The sequence below is a fragment of the Protopterus annectens genome, chromosome 3.part1 (genome assembly GCF_019279795.1).
Source record: "Protopterus annectens isolate FY-2018-M chromosome 3.part1, PAN1.0, whole genome shotgun sequence".
NCBI lineage: Eukaryota > Metazoa > Chordata > Ceratodontiformes > Protopteridae > Protopterus > Protopterus annectens.
In genome coordinates, this window is record NC_056732.1 from 1,036,334,867 (window position 1) to 1,036,355,181 (window position 20,315).

The 20,315-nt window shown below is 40.1% G+C and overlaps 1 protein-coding gene across 2 annotated transcripts in view; it reads left to right on the plus strand.

Moving 5' to 3' along the window:
• PTPN2 (protein tyrosine phosphatase non-receptor type 2) overlaps positions 1-20,315 on the plus strand; it is a 2,647,405-nt gene that overhangs the window by 2,117,323 nt on the left and 509,767 nt on the right. For both annotated transcript variants that reach the window (XM_044067190.1, XM_044067189.1), the window contains exon 8: positions 13,546-13,745. In XM_044067190.1, the coding sequence (XP_043923125.1) occupies positions 13,546-13,745 (200 nt within the window). The remainder of the gene's footprint in view (positions 1-13,545; positions 13,746-20,315) is intronic.

The window sequence follows — 20,315 nt, forward strand, 5'->3', positions numbered from 1 at the left end:
GACACTGCCTAAAAACGCACTATAGGGGTGGCAAGAGCCTTAGCCAGTAGCCGAAAACTGAGGGATGACAGATGAAGACCATTTCTGGCAAAGCATCGAGGTCAGCCTGACAGATAGTGGATCCCCTTAGAATGACACCAGAAACTAAGCCAATTATTGAAATCAATCATTTTCTGAGTTATTATTACCTGTCTGAGAGCTCAGTCATGTCTCTTCATATAGTCCAGAGAGGTACATCTCAAGTCATTCACACCAACCTGGGCTATGACGGAGTTATAACAGTTCCTGTTGTTGAGAGACTTTTGTGCATGTGTGATATGGCATATCTTGGCACCTGACAGACAGCTGACTGTGACCTTTTCCTTATCCAGCCTGGTGAGAGGGACATCAGTGTACCTCACGATGGAATCACCTATGACTAGTATGTTTGATTTTGTGTTTTCCCTTAAGTGTTTGGTGAGACACTGGTGTGTGAGCTATTACGTGTAATGTGTTTTGCAGATAAAGTATTGTGTGTAGCGTGCTTGTGTTTGTGTTTGGGAGGTCGCTGGTGTTTAGGTATGTTTCTGGTGAGGATCTCCACTTATGTAGATATGTGTGATATGGGTTTGGGTAGAGTAGGAGGTGAGGTGTGCATGCTGGCAACCCACTCATTATCATATGTACTGACTGATGTGTGAGAGAGCATGGATTCAAGGTTCTTAAATTAGTTGCATTTCTCACACATTGTGTTTGTGCGGACTAGGAGTAGAAGGTTGTTTGTGAACATGAGACAGTTGCTACACTACCTCAGGATGCCCATGTTGACCAAGCTGGCTGGAGAAACTGTGAGAAATTGTCTGTAGTGATACGTAAATTTATATGATCAGGAAAAGAGATCACACTTAGGAGTGGCTAGTGGGTGAGAGGTGTATTGGTACCTCATAGGCTAGGCTTAGTGTTCCACCTGACAGTAGAGCAGAGCAGCGAGAAACCTCTGGAGGACCACAAGCAAAGTGCTAAGGGAAAATTTAACAAACAAAACATTTGCATATGTAACCACCAATGGTAACCACCACTACGAGGCAGTCCATGATGGAGTGCTGCATGCAAACAAGTGCAAATGTGGGGATTAGATAAAACAAGAAAAATACCGTTTTTAACTCAAACTTGCCAATAAGAATGCTCTCTCTGAGCTGTAGTCAAATCACCCTCAATTAGATGGGAACCAGACAGCACTCTCCTCACACAAGGGTGCAGAAGTGCCTTCGCCAACAAAGGTGGCTTGAAGTTGATGCTCAGACGTTACAAAACAGACCCAGAAATAACAAACTTCAAAATGGGCAGTGCTATAGCTGAACTAGTACAGTCTACAGTAAAATGTAACCAAAAAATAGTTCAGACGATTCAGACAGTGGAATGCAAATAGAAATTAAAAGTGTAGTATTAGAGCAAAAATAGGCATTTATAGTTAATTGGAAGCAATGGATGCCTCAGATATTTCAGTATCTCAGTGAAGAGCTGGTTTTAGTGCTCAAGTTATACCAAACAGTCTGGATTCAGCCAGTCTGAATCTAGCCTCTGCTATAAAATGCAGAAGTATTAGAAATTCAAAGTGTATAAAATTACAGTCACAACAGCAGAAGGCAGTTGTAATAATGCAGCAATTCACCAACAGTTCCCAGTATAGAAAGGTGCAGGTCACACACTTCCGCCACAAGAGTCTAGACCACAAACCTTCCTAATGTAAAACAAATGGTTTTGGAGCACAAGTGCTTAAGCCATAACTAAGACACTTCAGAGTAACAGACACAGTAGGCCTACAGCAAGCAATTTCCAGCCAAAAGGGTGTAGGCTATCCTTTCCAGCCAGGAGTTTAGAACACAAATCCTCCTAATGTAAAGTAAGTGGTTTTGGAACCCAAGTGCTTACACCAGAGTAAATACACTTAGAATAACAGGCACACTAATCATTACTATTGCAGCCAGTGTGTACTTTCACAGACCTCCTTGGAGAATTTTGGCATCTTTTGTTGAAGTTAATTAAGTTACCCAGTTTGCACTAATCGGCATATTTAGTAGCTAATTTTCCATCTTTAAAACTGTAGGGGGTTGCCCAAGGAAAAGTAGACCCAATGCAGAGCCCCTTCAGACATCATCAGTAACCGCTGTTTTAAAGAGAATAGTTCTCAGCTTGTGTCATTTTGCTTAACCAGTGTTTTAGCCGTCATGGATTGATGTTTAATACTTCTAATTTGTCAGTTATTCTCATATGTGGAATAGTGTCAGAAATTTAGCAAGGTCAAGATTAGCAGTCAGATGTCAGGTCTTCATCAGGTGTTGCTGTTGCTACTTCAAGAAGGCCACAAGATTCAGAAGGCAAGATCTCCCCTTAGCAAGGCCACAGTATCTAATGAAAATAGGTTCCTTTGTCATTTTGGATATGCTTCAGTATGATTTTCCATGATTTTAAATAGAAGGGATCTAAAGTTATCTGTATCTGATGTGGACCTATCTCCATGGATCAGGGATGTATCCACATGCTAAGCTTCTGTCTGACATGATTGATAGAGATCTATTTAGTTTTTTCTTGTTTCTGTGCAGGGAACTACCAGATGCATTTTTTTGTCCTATTAAACTTAACGTTTTTATTTTTCCTTTTGGCAACAGTTAACATGTTTGTTGTTACATAAGTCATGATGTTCTTCGTGTTTCACTGTTGCAGTCATTACATTTGGCAGGTGCCCTCAGTCGGCCTGATTAACAAAGTCTTGGGTCCTGCGTCGGTTGCTGTCCCTTCTTCCATGACGTCAGGTCATCAGGGGTATAAAACATGCAGCCGATGCCATTACATCAGTCTTTCTTGCCGCGCAGTGCCCGAAGCAGAAGCAGTTCTCAAGTGTCGGTCGGCCGACTCATGAAATTTTCGTTTTCGAGTTTCAGAACCGAAGTCTTCAACTAAAAGCTAAGTACCCCATTGGGGAAACTTTTTCTTGCTCCTTACCGATGTCAGTAAAAGTTAATAATTGTATTACTTGTGGGAAGCAAATACCTCATAAGGATTTTCATTTGTACTGTATTCCTTGCCTAGGCCCTGACCACAACATGCCTTGCTGTCGGTTTTGTGCTAAATTTAATTGACGCACTATTAAACATCGGTATATTTTTGCTTCTAAATATTTTGGTTCAAGATTTAACTATTCAGATATGTCGTCTGTTAGCAATCCGACTAGCGGAATACCTAAAAAAACGCAAAGAAAAAGACAGAGACAGACCTTCGATGTCCAAAACCGACGACAAAGCTTCTCCTAAGCCATTCGCCGGTACTCAGTGAGGCGCTTTTGCAGCCCCTGATACCCTCTACTTTTGATTCGCAGGCCTCTACTGAGACCCATTCGGAGTCCGGTATGCCGCGAGATACTTTAAGTATTGTACCCGCGGATGTCTCTACCTTAGATGGGTCCGGAGCCACTGAGCAGGCACCGGCTTCTGAGGGTGTTTTCAGGCCTAAAGATTTGCATATTAAACCGACACTATCTTCAAAACTAAGACCAAAATCTACTTCTGTGTCTAAATAACCAACGCTTGGGCCACGCGTACAGCCCCCAATGCCTAAAAAACAAATGATCAAAATGGCTGAGGATTTAATTACCTTAGTCAGGGGTACCCATCCCCCTCCTGCTAAGAGGCCTAGGCAAGACACTGACTATGAATCTTCAGATCAGGTTTCTATTTCTTCTGATTCATCTTCTGATCAGGAATCATCTATTCCCACTTATGAGGACTCTGATGCAGAAGATTCCATCCCTTCTGCTTCTCATCCTGAGGATTTTTCTTTTGGAGAAACTTTGCATACCTTAAGGGAACACTTTCACTGGGAGAGTCAGGATTTCTCAGAATCTAAAAAGAGACTTCTGGATTTTCTTCTTCTTCCTCAGCATAGGCATTTGGCTGTACCCCCTTGTTTAGACATTGTTGATGATGTTTTCTCAGAATCCAGTATGGCTCCTGATTCCCTGCCTCCGGCTCCTAGTAAGCCAGACAGATATTCCAGGGTTCCTGACTCCCACAAATTCCTATTTAAATACCCTACTGCTGACCCTGAAACCATTTCTCAGGGTCCCAAGGGACTTAAGGCTTCTACTGCTAAAAATCCTATCCCTTCTGATAGAGATTCCAGGGCGCTGGATAGATGGGGTAAGAAGGTTTACACGTCTGCAACCTTGGTAATCGGGGCTTTAAACTGTCAATTTCATATGCTTAAATATCAACAGCATGTCATGGGCTTGCTTAAACAGAAAATGATGTTGATTTCTGACTGTGTGGAAAATAAAGAGTTGTAGGTTTATTGCATTCAGCTGAACAAGTTGGAAAACATACTTTGCAATGTGGTTTTGATTCCTTGGAGGCCTCTTGCAGGGCTGCTGTAACTGGATCTGTGATAAAAAGGCATGCTTGGCTCAAGGAGCAAAATCTGCCTGACCATGTTAAAGCAAAATTGGTAGATGCTCCTTTACAAAAGGACAGTCTATTTGGTAATAAGGCAGAAGAAGTTTTGAAAAAGATGGAAGATAAAGCTAAATCTATAAAAATTGTAAAAGATTTCCTACAAGTGCAGCCACCCAGGTTCAGTAGGCACTGGCCTACTAAGAACTGGTCCTTTCCAGTACCCACCAGAGCCGCTCTGGTCAAACCCAGACATCCCAAAGGCTCCAGCTTTCAGTCACAAGGAACTTATAGAACAAAGCAATGGGGTGCCTCCACCTCCAAATCTGGAAGTAACAAGGCACCTTTCTACGGTAAACAGTCTCAATGACTTTCCACTGCAATCACCAAGCACTTATCTTTTGGCTGCCCCTTTGGTGGGGGGGGGGGGGCTGGCACTTCATGCACGAAACTGGCAACTGATTATCCAGGACAAGTGGGTTTTAAATATAGTATCCCAGGGTTACTGATTTCATTTCCACACGTTGCCAGTCCCAAAACGGATGGCCAGATCTGCCTCCAAATCAGTGGGCAGAGGCCCAGAAACAAATTATGTCCCTCATGAATATGGGGGCTATTCAACCAGTACCAGAAAAGGAAAAGGGACAAGGTTTTTATTCAAGACTTTTCCTGATACCAGAAAAGACAAATCATGGCGTCCAATCCAGGACTTATCCATTCTAAATACATTTCTGGACATTCCAGAATTCAAGATGCTGACTCTACAACAGTTACTACCTATGCTAGGCAAGGATGCCTGGTTGGTAACTCTAGACTTAAAAGAGGCTTACCTGCATATCCCAATCAGGAAACCTTGCAGAAGATACCTCCGCTTCAAAGCAGGCTATTTGCATTACCAGTTCTGTGCACTGCCCTTTGGCTTATCTACTGCGCCCAGGGTCTTCACAAAGTGCCTGTCACCAGTAATTGCATTTTGCAGGCAAAGAAATATTCAACTTTATCCATACTTGGACGCTTGTCTAATTCAGGCAGAAAACAAGGACACTCTTCTAAAACATCTGCCATTTGTAAAAAACTTCTAACTTGTCTAGGGTACACCATAAACAAAAAGAAATCACAGCAGGTACCCTCTCAAATAATTACATTCCTGGGTGCAAGCTTGAATGCAACTGCCCAGATGACTTACCTTACGCCAGAAAAACAAGCTTGAATACAACTGCCCAGATTACTTACCTTACACCAGAAAAACAAATTCAATTGATGACTTACTTCAAACAGGTGGCCACAAAAACCCAGCAATCTGCAAGACAAATCCTGCAGGCCTTGGGATTCATAGCCTTCTGCATTCTAATAATTCCATATGCAAGACTGCATATGAGGAAACTTCAATGGTACCTAAAAAGCTTATGGAGTCAAAATTGTCACAGCCTGGAAACAATGATTCTTATCATTCCTTGCCTGCAGCTAGAGTTCCTATGGTGGGCAGAGGCCTGCCACCAAAACAAGGGACTGTCATTCATTCCATCCCCTGCCGCCCAAACCCTGACTACATACGCATCAGATTATGCTTGGGGGGCTCATCTGGCAGGGTGATGCATTGAGGGCCAATGGTGCCCAAATCAAATGCACCTACATATCAACCAGAAAGAATTGCTAGCTGTACAGAATGCTCTGACAGCCTTCAAGGACCAACTTCATCCAGGACAACTACTGATAAAGACAGGCAACACCACAGTCATGTGGTGCATAAACAAGCAGGGGGGTACCCATTCCTACCCCCTTTGCAGACTAGCCATGGCATTGTGGAACACGGCCTTGACTTATCAAATATATCTGCAAGCTCAATTCCAACCAGGAAAGCAAAATACTCTGGCAGATGAACTAAGCAGAAATCTTATGGACCTACACGAATGGAAACTGGATCCACAAATATTCAGCATGTTGACATGCAAATGGGGGAGCCCAGACATAGTTTTGGGGTGAGGCAAAAAGATCTATCAGTTGGACAAATTCTGCACAAGAATTCATCACAAAAAAGCTTGGAAAGTGGATGCTCTTTCTTTCAGCTGGAAAAAGCTTGGAAAGTGGATGCACTATCTTTCAGCTAGAAAAACCTATCAGTCTATGCCTTTCCTCCCCTGCCTCTGCTCTCCAAGATTTTACTAAAAGTCAGACAGGAAAAAACAAAAATGATTCTGATTGCTCCGGACTGGCCTCGCCAACACTGGTACCCGCTCCTACGCAATATGTCCCACCTTCCTCCGTGGTACCTTCCACAGACATGTTACCTACTGTCTCAGCAGAACTATCAAATTCTGCACACTCAGCTACAAACTCTAAATCTTGCAGCATGGCTAATCAACTAATTTCACCAGTTTCATCTCTCAGCAAACCTGTGATGGATGTCATTTTGGAGGCTAGAAGGCCTAGTAGAAAATCTTATGCTGACAAATGGAAAAGATTCTGTGCCTGGAACCAAGCACAAGGAATAAGCACAGCAATGCCCAATATTCCTCAGATTCTGCAATATTTAACTGAGATGCTTCACAAGGGCCTATCTTTTTCTTCCATAAAAATCCATGCCTCTGCCATTTCAGCTCATTACAACACAGAGCCTCCCCTCTTTTCTCATCCTCTGCTAAAGCAGTACCTCAGAGGGGCCAAAAATGTAAGACCTCCCAGGAGAGCACCAACTCCTGCATGGGACCTCAATTTTGTTTTGGAAAAACTCACTCTACCTCCTTTTGAGCCAGCTGCTAATTTCTCTCCTGGAAAACAGCTTTCCTTTTAGCAGATTTCAGAATTACAGGCTCTTATGGCAGTGGAACCTTTCATTATTTTTCATCCGGACAGGGTGGCTGTCAGGACCAATCCATCTTTCATGCCTAAGGTGGTATCCAGTATGGCTCTTAATCAGACTATTCATCTGCCAACTTTCTTTCCCAATCCACAGAACAAGGGTGAGCGGATTCTGCACTCATTGGATGTACACAGACAACTTAGATTCTACTTAAACAGGAGAAAATCTCTAAGAAAATCTGAACAGCTATTGGTGGCATTTGCTGCAGGGGCAGAGGGAAAGGCTATTTCAAAGCAGACTATTTCCAAATGGATAAGCCATTGTATTTTTTACTGCTATGTGCACCATGGTAAACTTACCTCCAAGGGGATCAGATCTCATTCCACCAGGGCTGCATCTACTTCTGCAGCCTTTCTCAGAGGGGTTCCTACCAGAGACATTCTAGAAGCTGCTACCTGGACCTCAGTTCATATGTTCACCAAAAATTACCATTTAACTCCAGCTGCTCCTAATTCTGTATAAATCCATCCTCCCAACCATAGCTTTGGGAATCTACCCACATATAATGACTGCAACAGTGAAACACAAAGAACATAGTACAGTTGTGTACACTTACCATAAACGTAGGTGTTCGAGTGTTTTCACGGTTGCAGTCCCGGTTACCACCCTCCAGCCCCCTGTTTTTCTCTTGCTATACCTCTACTTTCTTTTACTGTGCTTAAAAGCCTTTTTGGTGTATTTGCTTTTGTTTGGAGGTATATTTTTTGTGTTCTAAGTTATATACATATATATATATATATATATATATATATATATATATATGTATGTATATATTTTGCTCCCCATTTGGGGGGCACCTGAAATCTTGGGCAAGAAAAACTGATGTAATGGCGTCAGCTGCATGTTTTATACCCCTGACGACCTGACGTCATGGAAGAAGGGACAGCAACCGACGCAGGACCCAAGACTTTGTTAATCAGGCCGACTGAGGGCAACCTGCCAGCAGATTACCCAAATGTAATGACCGCAACAGTGAATACACTCGAACATCTACATTTATGGTACGTGTACACAACTGTACTTTTCTCTTCCTCTCTATATCACAATGACATATCTATGCTTATTGTAAATCCAGCACAAATATTTTCTGCCAACCACATTCACTTTATCCAATGAGTGGGAGATCACTTTAATGGTTTATTGACGATGTGTTATATTCACAGTTTGTTTTTAGATTTCTGAGTTAATTAAAAAAAATCATTATTATTGGTTTCAGCCTTTTGATACCAAGTTGAGTTTATAGTTAGATCTGAAAGATTTAATTAAAAAAAAAACAAATAGTTTCTATACTTTAATTTAGACTTGTTTTATGACTTTTTTTTTTTTGATCTAAGCAGCACCCCTCCCCCCCCACCCCCCATTTCTATGTGATCATGAATGCAGGAGTTAAAAATGTTCAATATCTCATTGAAACTTGATTGGGTCATTCATGATAGCATCCTGTCCGTTATTAATTTGTAAGTAATTTATTGCAGAATAGTCTTTACTGATGAAGTCCAGAAAAAATGATTTATGATTTTGATTCTGAATTAACAAATGATTACTTGCCATCTCACCAGTTTGTACATGTTATAGGTAAATGTTTTAATCTGGACATTGTTTCTATATTTACAATTATGTTCTGTTTTTCTGTTCAAAACTGTGTAACATAACTTTATCGTAGTCATTGGAAAGTCTTGATTATGATCTAAATTCAGGGAAAAAAGACAACTTTGTTAAGACTAGAGTTAACAGCAAGCAGGCTCGACAGAGCAGTGGCAAAAAGGGAAAAGCATCTTTAAAAGTTTTTAGACACTATGCTATGACATACAAAAAGTGTGATGGAATTAAGCATCTTAAAAACTTTTAAAGCCATTCATTAATTAGAGTAATACTTTTTGGCCACTGTCTGTGTGGTTATGCTAAATGTTTTATTATTTTTAAAGTTATAAAAGAATTTGCACTCCTACACATTTTCCTGTAACTGGTAATATATGGAGCAAATAAAGCTCCATGCATAAAATAATTTTGTTCTTGTCTCTATCTGAACTACTAATTCAGTTTGTGAATAGTATCTTCTTAAAGCTCCTTTTGATCTTTTTCCATTAATTTTCTTGCCCCTGCTATTTTCTTAAGGGCTTTTATTTATTTTTCTTGCATTGCGTAGATGAGAAACCTAATGACCTTTCGGTGTTAAACCATTCATCCTGTCACTAGTTTAAAAATATCTTTCTTTGGTGGTGCTGTTAATTTTCTATTACTTTGGTACTTTTAATTAGTTGTACTCTTGTTGCTTGAGATTTCTGACTGTGGTGTATACGTGCAGACCTTTTTTTGCACTGAGACTGGAGATGGAGCATCCTGACAAGAGCTTCGGAAAATGTGCCAAATGCAGCCATAAGATTCAACCCCAGGAATCCCACAATCTCTGTGAAATGTAGCTGGGGTGGACTACCTTTCATCTGACTGCTCCATCTCTCGGGCTTTCAGCCCTTGCTTCCTAGCTGATTGAAGAAACAAATTTATTTGTTAAGGGTTTGCTGCCTTACCAACCCATCAGGTAAGAACCCCAGAAAAGAAAAAGAGAAGCAGAAAGTTAAAGAGAAAGACTATGAACTAAAAAAGAGGAAGGCAGAGGATGCTAGCCCTTCTGTTGCACCAAAGGTGCTGAGAGTGGAGTCAGTCCCTTATTCCATGCCAGAGAACATCCCTCCTCCTTTGGGGATCCTATTGTGATCCTGGATAGGTTGCCTAAAAGTCATGTCATCCAACCTTCTTCTTTGAGGTTTCACCCTCGATTAATTTCTAGATCTCTTTTATCTTCCATTTCAGGAATGTATCAGATGATGATCGTGAACATAAAATGAGGGCTTTTTTGAAGACTCAGATTGAGGGGGTGTCTTTCCATCCCTCTTGGTTTCAAGGGTGGATCAGGCTAGCCCTTCTGCACCAATTCTTGCTCCTTTCTCTGTCCATGTTTTGGCACCAGAGGTATTAGAACCAGCATAGATCCTGGAACCCATGTGCCTGGCACTGACTGATCCTTCAAACTCATCACCGGGATCTTTACATGCAGTTCACTTGACTTCGAGACTCTTGACATTGGTTAAGTCTCAGGACCACCCCTTGACATTGAGTATTTTGTTTCATCCTTGGCACCAAAATGTTTGGTTTTATTTTTTAGTTTCTAAGTCTTCTGCTTTTGAGATGTTGGCACCGCTATCCCCTTCAAGACTCTGGAGTTCCTTCTTCAGTCCTTCCTTACGTACTCCTCCTGGTGGATGAACAAGGCTGTAGGTGGAAGCTAGTTGGTTCTGAAGGATTTGGGTAGGCTTTCAGAGTTCCGGAGAAGATGGTCATCTCTCCTCTGAGAGTGCCAACGCAGACTCCAGAGTTGTCACTTCTAGCTCTGGACACCTAAAAAAATCTGTGCATCATCCATCCCAAGGTCTGAGCAGGATAGGTAACCCTCAAAAAAAGCTGCAGTCTGAGTCCTTTGAGGAGTCTGATTCCGCAGTAGTAGTGAAAAGTATTTTGTGTTTGGACTGTTCTTACATACCTAATTAGCTTGATCAACTTGATAGGTCACGGAAGAGAATGAGAAGGTAATCCTCAAGGAGTACTACTTCAGGAATTATTCATCTAGTGGCTTTAATTAACACGTCAGCGTAGTTCTCAACCAATCAGGGACAAATCCAGAAATAATCAGGGACACTTTTAAACTATTAGTACTGTTATTGTGAGACACTGAGAATGAGAGAATGTGGATTAACATACATTTTCCGAAGTAAAAGAAGTCTATAAATCTAATTGTTGTCATTATTTTTTATGTGCAACTCACAACCTTTTCTCCAAGTTACCAGTTTTAGGAGGGATTAAGAGGGGCAACTAAAATTTGAGTCAAAATCAGGGGCATTTCAGAGGTACGCTTATCACATATGATTTAACAGACTGGTTCTGTTTAACACAGCACTAAACTGTTGTGGTTGTTAGTGTTGCATGTGAAAGTCAATCTGTGTGATTTTTCTTTTTTAAAATAGTATCACTGTTTGTTTTCTAATACATAGAGTTATAAAACCTGGCCTCCAAAGATGTTTTTGTGATGGTTAGATAACTGCATTTCAGCTAATTTCATAAAAGAAGAGATATCAGTATTTTCAACTTTTTTTGGCAGTATAATATTTATATTCTGCATTTACCTCAAAAAGTATATATTAAAAATTTGTTAAATCTTCCATGTCTCAAGAGTCTTTCCTTTGAAGTTAGAGTTAACATCTTATCTTATTGGTTATAAATCTAAATACCATTTAACTGTTACAAAATCATAATGAACCCGAGAATATGGCAACCAGAAATCCAGTTTCCATACTTCTGTCATTAATGTATATATTTTTGTGGACCCCTTATTCTTAGTTGCTGATATTCACCCTTTTAATTCCCCCTTACCAAATCGTTCCCTTTTTGTTGAGTTAACAGAATCATGCTGTATCCCTTACGGTGTCTTCCTTAGTGATATCTCCACCCCACTTTCTTAAGGGTGCAAGTAGAGAGGCAGGCATATTGTAGCTGGGGGTTCTTCAACAAAGTATTAGTTTAAGGGTGTGCACACTTGTGCAACCAGCGTATTGTACGTTTTTTATTTGTTTACATTTTTTTCCCCTAGCACATTTGTTTATCAATTGAATTGTACAGGTTATAGGTCACATTAAAGGTGGGAAAAGTTTTGAAATGATTTATTGTGGTCTCATTTTTTATATCACAAAAACCTGGCATTTTAACAGGGGTGTGTACACTTTATATCCACTGTACATGTTACCTGACTTAATGTACTTCGCGTTGTTCAGCAGCATGATTTGTTTATGGATATCTGTTATTGGTGCGGCTTAGGTGTTTTTTCTGACTGGATTACGTTCCACTGATTTTCTTTGTGTCTGTGTATAATTTATTATTGCTGCTGATCAGCAATGAACTTTGCTTACCACATGCACACTTCCTGCAGGGATACAACTTTAAGAACACTACAGGATATGTAAGGGGGTGTTGCACTACCTATATCAATACCTTAGTTTGTTTGGGAGCTACACTGGTTCCTCACATAGATGATAGCCACTGCTGGAAGAAGGTAGGTAAAATCCAGATCTTATGACTTGCTGTTACAATGACCACTCCTCAAAGGTCTACTGTTAAGGTAAGAACAGTAAGCATCTGTATTTCACACGCATCAGATGCGGCTTCTACATTGCATCATTTTTATAAGATGTTAGTATTTTTGTTGCTCCTTTTTCTTTCTCTGTGTTGCTGCTGATGTAGTATGGCTTTGGTGATTGTATTACCTTTGTTTTGCCTAGTTACTGAAGCACTGTGAAGAGTTAAAGAGCTTTTAAACTGTTAATATAAATGTGAATCTGGTAATGCAGCTGTTCTGAACATATTACCTGTCTTTTTGGCATGAAAGCATAAGCTTTGTCTTTCTGTTATGTCTGTTTTGGCATGTTTAAAATACTGAAGGTAAGATTCTCATCTGGCAGTGTTGACCTGGAAGGTAGAAGTGCTTTTCAATTTCTGTGCCATTCATGATCACTGCTTGACGTCACATAGAATAGTAAGGTATTTTGAGTGAAGTTATGATGGTGGTAACAGAGCAGAGTTGTCCCTTTGCGATTACTAAAAGTGGGTGTGTTCCCATTTTAGGTGCATATCATTTTGTTGTTTTTCCTGTCTTGCTACATGTATGCTTCTCTTATATACTGTTTAGACATGATACAGCTTGGATGTTGTTGGATGGACCTTCTGGCTATCATGAGCTTTTGTGTTTGCCTTCAACCCCTTGTGTGCCTGGTAATTTGTTTTTATCTAGTGTGGCTGCTTTTAAATGATAGGTCTTGTTAGGGTAGTCATGATTGCCCCATATTGGGCTTTTATTGTCCATGGTTGCATTTTTTATGTTGATGCTTCAGAGTTTTTTGTCTGCTGAAAGGATTTGTTATGTTGCATACTTTCCTTTTCCAATATTCACTGTATCTGTTTTGCATGCTGAATCTGTTATATTGAAGTTATGATTTTATAATGGCATGTCCAGTAAATGGCATTAAGTTTTAACACGTTTTAGTATGGGTGGGTAATTTTCTTCCATCTCTGGTCGTCACTAGTGCGTACATTGACTATTTTATTTGTTAGAAAACAAATTGCATCACTTAGATGGCAGAGAATTGAAGATGTGATCTAAGATTCCTGTTCCATGACAGCTGCATTGAAGAAATTTATTTTTATTTTTGTAAACAGAAACAGTGGAAAGATATTTCTAAAGAGGGCCAACCATCTCCTGAATACTCTGCAAAATCACAGACGTCAAGACGGCTTACAGAGACATTTAATGGGAACAGATTACCTTGTTTAGAAGAGCAAGAGACTAAATTAGAAAGACGGTCTAGTACTGGTATTCGTAGTAAGATGCAAGATACAACTGACAGTAAAGATTCAAGGTAAATTAAATTTTGTGTGTGTGTGATGTGCTACAGATAGTGAATAGTATGCTTGTATTGTTCCTGCATATTCTGTTTATTTCCATGTAATTTGTTCCTTCCCTTTATTAAAGTTCGTACCTCCAGTTCATTTATCTTTTACAATAGTCAGTTCTTCAATTACAGTCCATGTAGATTTTGATTTCAGTTTTCTAGTAATTGCTTTTTTTGGCAGCCAATAGCATTAAACTTAGTAAGGTCTTACTGTATGTAGGCAGCTCATACAATGTGCCCCAGATCAAAAGAATAATTTTGTTTGCTACTACTATTTGGTTTCCACAGCATTTCTGATAAAGTTCTCTGTAGAGAATTTTTTAAATCTGACGACTTGTTGCACTCCCAAAAAACATGTTCCCAGTTATCCCTCTCTCTTTCCCATCATACTTCCATCATTTGCTGTCTACCTGAAGAAGAATTTTCTGAAATAGTCTGCTTGGGGTATAAAAATACCCGTGCAAAACCCTTCCAAGCAAAAATTGTAAACCTTTTCCATTTTGTTGCATACCTGGGAGCCATAGAGTTTTCCCATCTTTTCTAATCTGATTGATTCTTACAGTTCTCATGCAGTATTTTATATATCCTACTAATTATCCACTTTTTAACATTAACTTCTGCTTTAGAGACGACTACAAACTTTACCAGAGCTGGTATTTCACTTAGTGCTCGTCTAGCCTTTCAAACGTCTGTTTGGCCTCATCCCAGTTTATTACTTTTCCCTGAAAAGTTATTTGCTCCCAGTACATTGATTCCTTAGGTATAGTTTCTGTACTGCTACTTGCAGTCATCCCTGTTGGCAGAATCTTCTTTCTCCATGTGGGATGGGGGTACCAAGTATACCTCTTTGTTAATTAATGAAAGTAAAGCAATGGAATGTAACTTGGCCCATGACTGTAAAAAGCAGTTCAGTAACAATAAAGACTTTGAAAGATCTTTAGTTTTTAAGTGTAGTACAAATTGAACAAATTGGATACCTTCTCAATTTCTTACTCTAACCGACTATTAATCTTACCTTGCTGTAATAAAGCAAGCAGTTTCTTTATCATCCCTCAGAACTCTAGAAAAGTAATGAACTGGAAACTCTACATAGTACTTTAAAGTCCCTTGAATTGCCCTAGTTTTTCACTAGTTTTTTCTTTTCAGAATTGTATTTTAACTGTAATACTGCTATCATCAGTTTTTACATGAATGTATACAATATGTTAACTAGCATATTTTTTTTCATCTATGTAATGTGTAAACTTATTTGTATTTTTTCAATGTGGAGCTTTTCTCCCCGGGCCTCCGCTGAAAATGGACATGTATCCAGTCGGACCATCCCGGTCAACAAATGTAAAATAAAATAAATAAATAATAGTAGCGACACAAATATCATTAAACGGTTAAGAAAATTGGTGTATTTTTAAAACTAATGAAGATATGTTTGTAATAGTGGGACACCAACTTAGTTATGTTTACAGAGGAGGAAAAATATAAAAGTTAAACTAGAGATGAACGAAAAGAGGATTAATCCAAAAGGAAGCAAGCTGGGGAAATACTAATGTGTTTTTTGTTACCAGAGTCCTTACATCTTAAATATTTCATTGAACTTGGCAGTTACTTTTCATCTAGAATACCTTTAATGAAAAGGAATTGTGCTGCGTCTGGTGGTTTATGTGGCTGTTTACGAAAGTTGCGCTTTCTATATAGGTAAAACACAGAGTTTTATGTAAAAGAATACACAAGCACAGTTACAATATGATAAAGGAAAATACCAACTGTGCATTGGATAAACACACTTTGGTGTCTAAAGAATTTAAAAGTTTCTATTATGATATTCTTGAAATTATTAATTTAGATATGTGGGGTGGACAATGAGAGACGTGTATTGAGTATCAGGAGCTAATATGGCAATTAAGGTTGAATGCGATAACTCTACTAGCAACATTATTTATTTATTGTTGTTGTTACCAAGATGGTTTTAATTTTATATGGAATACATAATTTTCATTGGTTTTAAACATTTCATATGTACATTTTTTACACAATTTTTCATATTAAGTATTTTTAGTAGGTTACGATTTTTAGAATAAAAGCTTTTTTAAAGAAGTTTATTAATTTTATTTTTTAAGAAACATTATACTATATTGGCATTGTATATATTTTATTTAAATTGTTACCTAAAATGCTGTTTTTAGCATTGCCCTTAAAAACTCCATTTTTGGAGTCATGTCACATTTCCTAAATACTTTATAAAGAAGTCAGGAGTACCTTTACATAGTTTTGATCAAGTTTAAATAATCGCATAGGGAATGACAATGGAACAGTCTTAGACTGGATTCTGGTCACAAACCCCAACAAAATATCCACAGCTGGAACATTCCCAGATACCCACAGTGATCATCTCCCTGTATTCATTTACCGGGCTTCCTCCTCAAGTCAGCATCAATATAAATAAACAAGGAATTTGACTTCATTCAACCCTATCACCTTCAGTAACATTCTAAAATCAACAGACCGGCACTTACTAAAAACTCTCTCACTTAATGAAGCTGTTGATTATTTCAAAACCACTTTCACAAATACTCTTAATAGCCTAGCTCCATTACGTGTACACAGGGTGAAAAATAACCATGCCACTTGGCTATCCAAACCCACTAGTTTTCTCATGCATGCCAGAGACAAAATTTGGAAGCAATGGGAGGCACATAGAAATACCTCAGACCTAATAAAATTCAAGGAACTTCTCAAGTCAGTAAAAAAATTTAGTCAAAATAGACAAAAAGGAATATTACCTAAAATTTCAGTCTAACCATCAGCAGAACCCAAAAATGTTCTGGAGTTCAGTTACCTCATTACTCAACCCAGGCAGAAAAAAACAACTCCTGTCCTTACCCTGATAAACATCCTTAAGAAATAGCATCCCTCTTCAACTCTTTCTTTATTAATTCCATAGCCAACATCACAGCTAAATTCTCTCAGACAACTCACTCCACTTGCCACACTTCCACACCTAGCTCACCTGCTCACTCCCCCTCCCCTGTCAGCACCCAACACTCACAAGAACCCAACCCCCACCCCTCTTCTGCCTTTACCCTCAAACCCACCCCAACCTCAACCATAAAACATCTGCTTCTAAAACTAAAACCCTGCTCCAGTGGCCCAGATAACCTGTCCTCAGAATACCTAAAAATTGACGCCGACAGCATCTCTTACCTCATAAGCATACTTATAAAAAGATCCATGCATGAATCCTGCATCCCCAAAACCTGGAAAAAGACCTTCATTCTCCCCCTCCGTAAAGGTGGCAATAACACTGACATCAGCACATTCCGACTGATCACAGATGTTCTTTGTGTTTCACTGTTGCAGTCATTACATTTGGGTTATCTGCTTGCAGGTAGCCCTCAGTCGGCCTGATTAACAAATTCTTGGGTCATGCGTCGGTTGCTGTCCCTTCTTCAATGACATCAGGTCGTCAGGGGTATAAAACATGCAGCCAATGCCATTACATCAGTTGTTCTTGCCGTGTGGTGCCCGAAGCAGAAGCAGTTCGCAAGTGCCGGTCGGCCAACTCCTGAAATTTTCATTTTCGAGTTTCAGAACCAAAGTCTTCAACTAAAGCTTTTCCCCGTTGGGGGTACTTTTTCTTGCTCCTTACCAATGTCAGTAAAAGTTAATAAATGCATTACTTGTGGAAAGCAAATACCTCATAAAGAGTTTCATTCATACTGTATTCATTGCCTAGGCCCTGACCACGACGTACCTTGCTGTCGGTTTTGTGTTTTATTTAATCAGCGCACTAACTGTCGTCGGTATATTTTCGCTTCTAAATATTTCAGGTCTCGGTTTAATTATCCAGAAATGTCTTCGGTTAGCCTTCTGACTACCGGGATTCCGAAAAAATGCAAAGATAAAGACACCGCCGAGGTCCAAAACTGCCAACGATGCTTCTCTTATGCCAATTCACCGGTAATCAGTGAGGTGCTCTTGCAGCCCCTGATACTTGCTACTTATGATTCGCAGGCCTCTACTGAGACCCATTCGGAGTCCGGTATGCCACAACATGCTTCAACTATGGAACCCGCGGATGTCTTTACCCTGGATGGGTCCAGAGCCGCTGTGCAGGTACCAGCTTCTTAGGGTATATTCAGGCCTACGGACTTGCATATTAAACTGACACATCTTCTTCACTTAGGCCTAGATCTTGAACCATGCCTAAAAAAACAACGCCCAGACCACATGCTCAGGCGTCTATGCGTAAAAAACAAATGATAAGAATGGCTGAAGATTTAATAACTCTAATCAGGGGTAGCCAACCCCCCCACCCTTCTAAGAGGCCTAGGACAGAAGTTGTTTATGAATCTTCTGACCAGGATTCTGTTTTTTCTGATTCTTCTGATGGTCTGGATTTGCCCTTATCTACTTCTGAGGATTCTGATGCAGAGGACTCTATTCCCTCTGCTTCCCCTCCAGAGGATTTTTCTTTTGGTGAAACCTTACATACTATAAGGGAGCATTTCCACTGGGAAAGACAGGAATTTTCTGATTCAAAAAAGAGGCTCAGGGATTTCTTACTCCTAACTCAGCATAGGCCTTTAGCTATTCCTGCTGTACTAGACATTGTTGATGGTGCTTTTTTGGAGTCTAGTTTGGCCCCCGATTCCTTGCCTCCTGCTCCCAGAAAACCTGACAGATACTACAGGGTCCCCGAGTCCCACAAGTTCCTTTTTAAAAATCCTATTGCGGATCCAGAGACTATTTCTCAGGGGCACAAGGGCATTAAGGCTTCTACTGCTAAAAATCCTACCCCTTCTGATAGAGACTCCAGGGCGCTGGATAGATGGGGTAAGAAGGTTTACACTTCTGCAACCTTGGCCATTAGGGCTTTAAACTGCCAGTTTCATATGTTAAAGTATTAGCAACATGTTATTGGATTGCTTAAACAGAAAATTATGTTGATTCCTGATTGTGTGGAAAATAAAGAATTACAGGATTTACTGCATTCTGCTGAACAGTTTGGAAAACATACTTTGCAATGTGGTTTTGATTCTTTAGATGCCTCTTGCAGGACTGCTGTTACTGGGTCTGTGCTCAGAAGGCATGTTTGTCTTAAGGAGCAATCTTTACCTGATCATGTTAAAGCTAAATTGTTGGATGCTCCCTTAAATCAGGACCGCCTGTTTGGCAACAAGGCTGAGGAAGTTCTTAAAAAGATGGAAGATAAAGCTAAATCTATGCAAACTGTTAAAGATTTCTTACAAGTTCAGCCTGCTAGATTTAGTAGGCACTGGCCCTCTAAAAATTGGTCCTTTCCAACCCCTTCCAGGTCTTCTCAAGCCAAACCCAGACACAGCAGAAACCACAAGTTTCAGTCCCAGGGGACACACAGGGCTAAGCACTGGGGGCCTCCACTTCCAAATCTGGGAGTAATAAGACTCCCCCCTATGGTAAACTGTCACAATGACTTTCTTTTATAATTTCCAAGCACTTATCAACTGACTGCCCCTTTGGGGGGAAAGATTGATCGTCATGCAAAGAACTGGGAGCTCATTACCCAGGACAAATGGGTTTTAAATATAGTGTCCCAGGGATACAGATTTCACTTCCACACATTGCCAACACCAAACGGGTGGCAGGACCTACCCCCAAATCAGTGGGCAGAGGCCCAAAACCAAGTACTTTCTCTCTGAAACATGGGGGCTATTCAGTTGGTACCAGAAGAGGAAAAGGGACAAGGTTTCTACTCGAGACTTTTCCTGGTACCCAGAAAAGACAATTCATGGCATCCTATCCTGGACCTGTCTACTCTAAACACCTTTTTGGAGATTCCAAAATTCAAGATGCTGACTCTTCACCAGTCTCTTCCTATGCTAGGTAAAGATGCCTGGTTGGCAACACTAGATTTAAAAGAAGCATACCTGCACATCCCAATCAGGGAATCTTGCAGAAGATACCTTCGCTTCAAAGCAGGCCACACACACTATCAATTCTCTGCACTGCCCTTTGGCTTATCTATGAACCTATGAACCTACTGCGCCCAGGGTATTCACAAAGTGCCTAGCTCCGGTTATTGCATTTTTCAAGCAAAGAAATATTCAAATATACCCATACCTGGACGATTGTCTAATTCAGGCAGAAAGCCAGGACATACTTTTGAATCATCTGGCCTTTGTACAGAGGGTTCTAACCTGTCTGGGGTACACCATAAACGAAAAGAAATATCACCTGGTACCCTGTCAACAAATTATATTCCTGGGAGCAAGCTTGAATACAACTTCCCAGGTGGCTTACCTCATGCCAGAGAAACAAATTCATTTGACAACCTACTTCACACAAGTGTCCACAAAAACCCTGCTATCTGCAAGACAAATACTGCAAGCCTTGGGGTTCATGGCCTCCTGCATTTTTCTAATTCCATATGCAAGACTGCATATGAGGAAACTACAGTGGTATCTAAAAAGCCTATGGTGTCAACATTTCCAGGATGTCCTTCAAGGATGCATCTGCAGTCCTTACAAATGGGTTGTCCTGTCGTCAGGCAGCCCTTCGGTC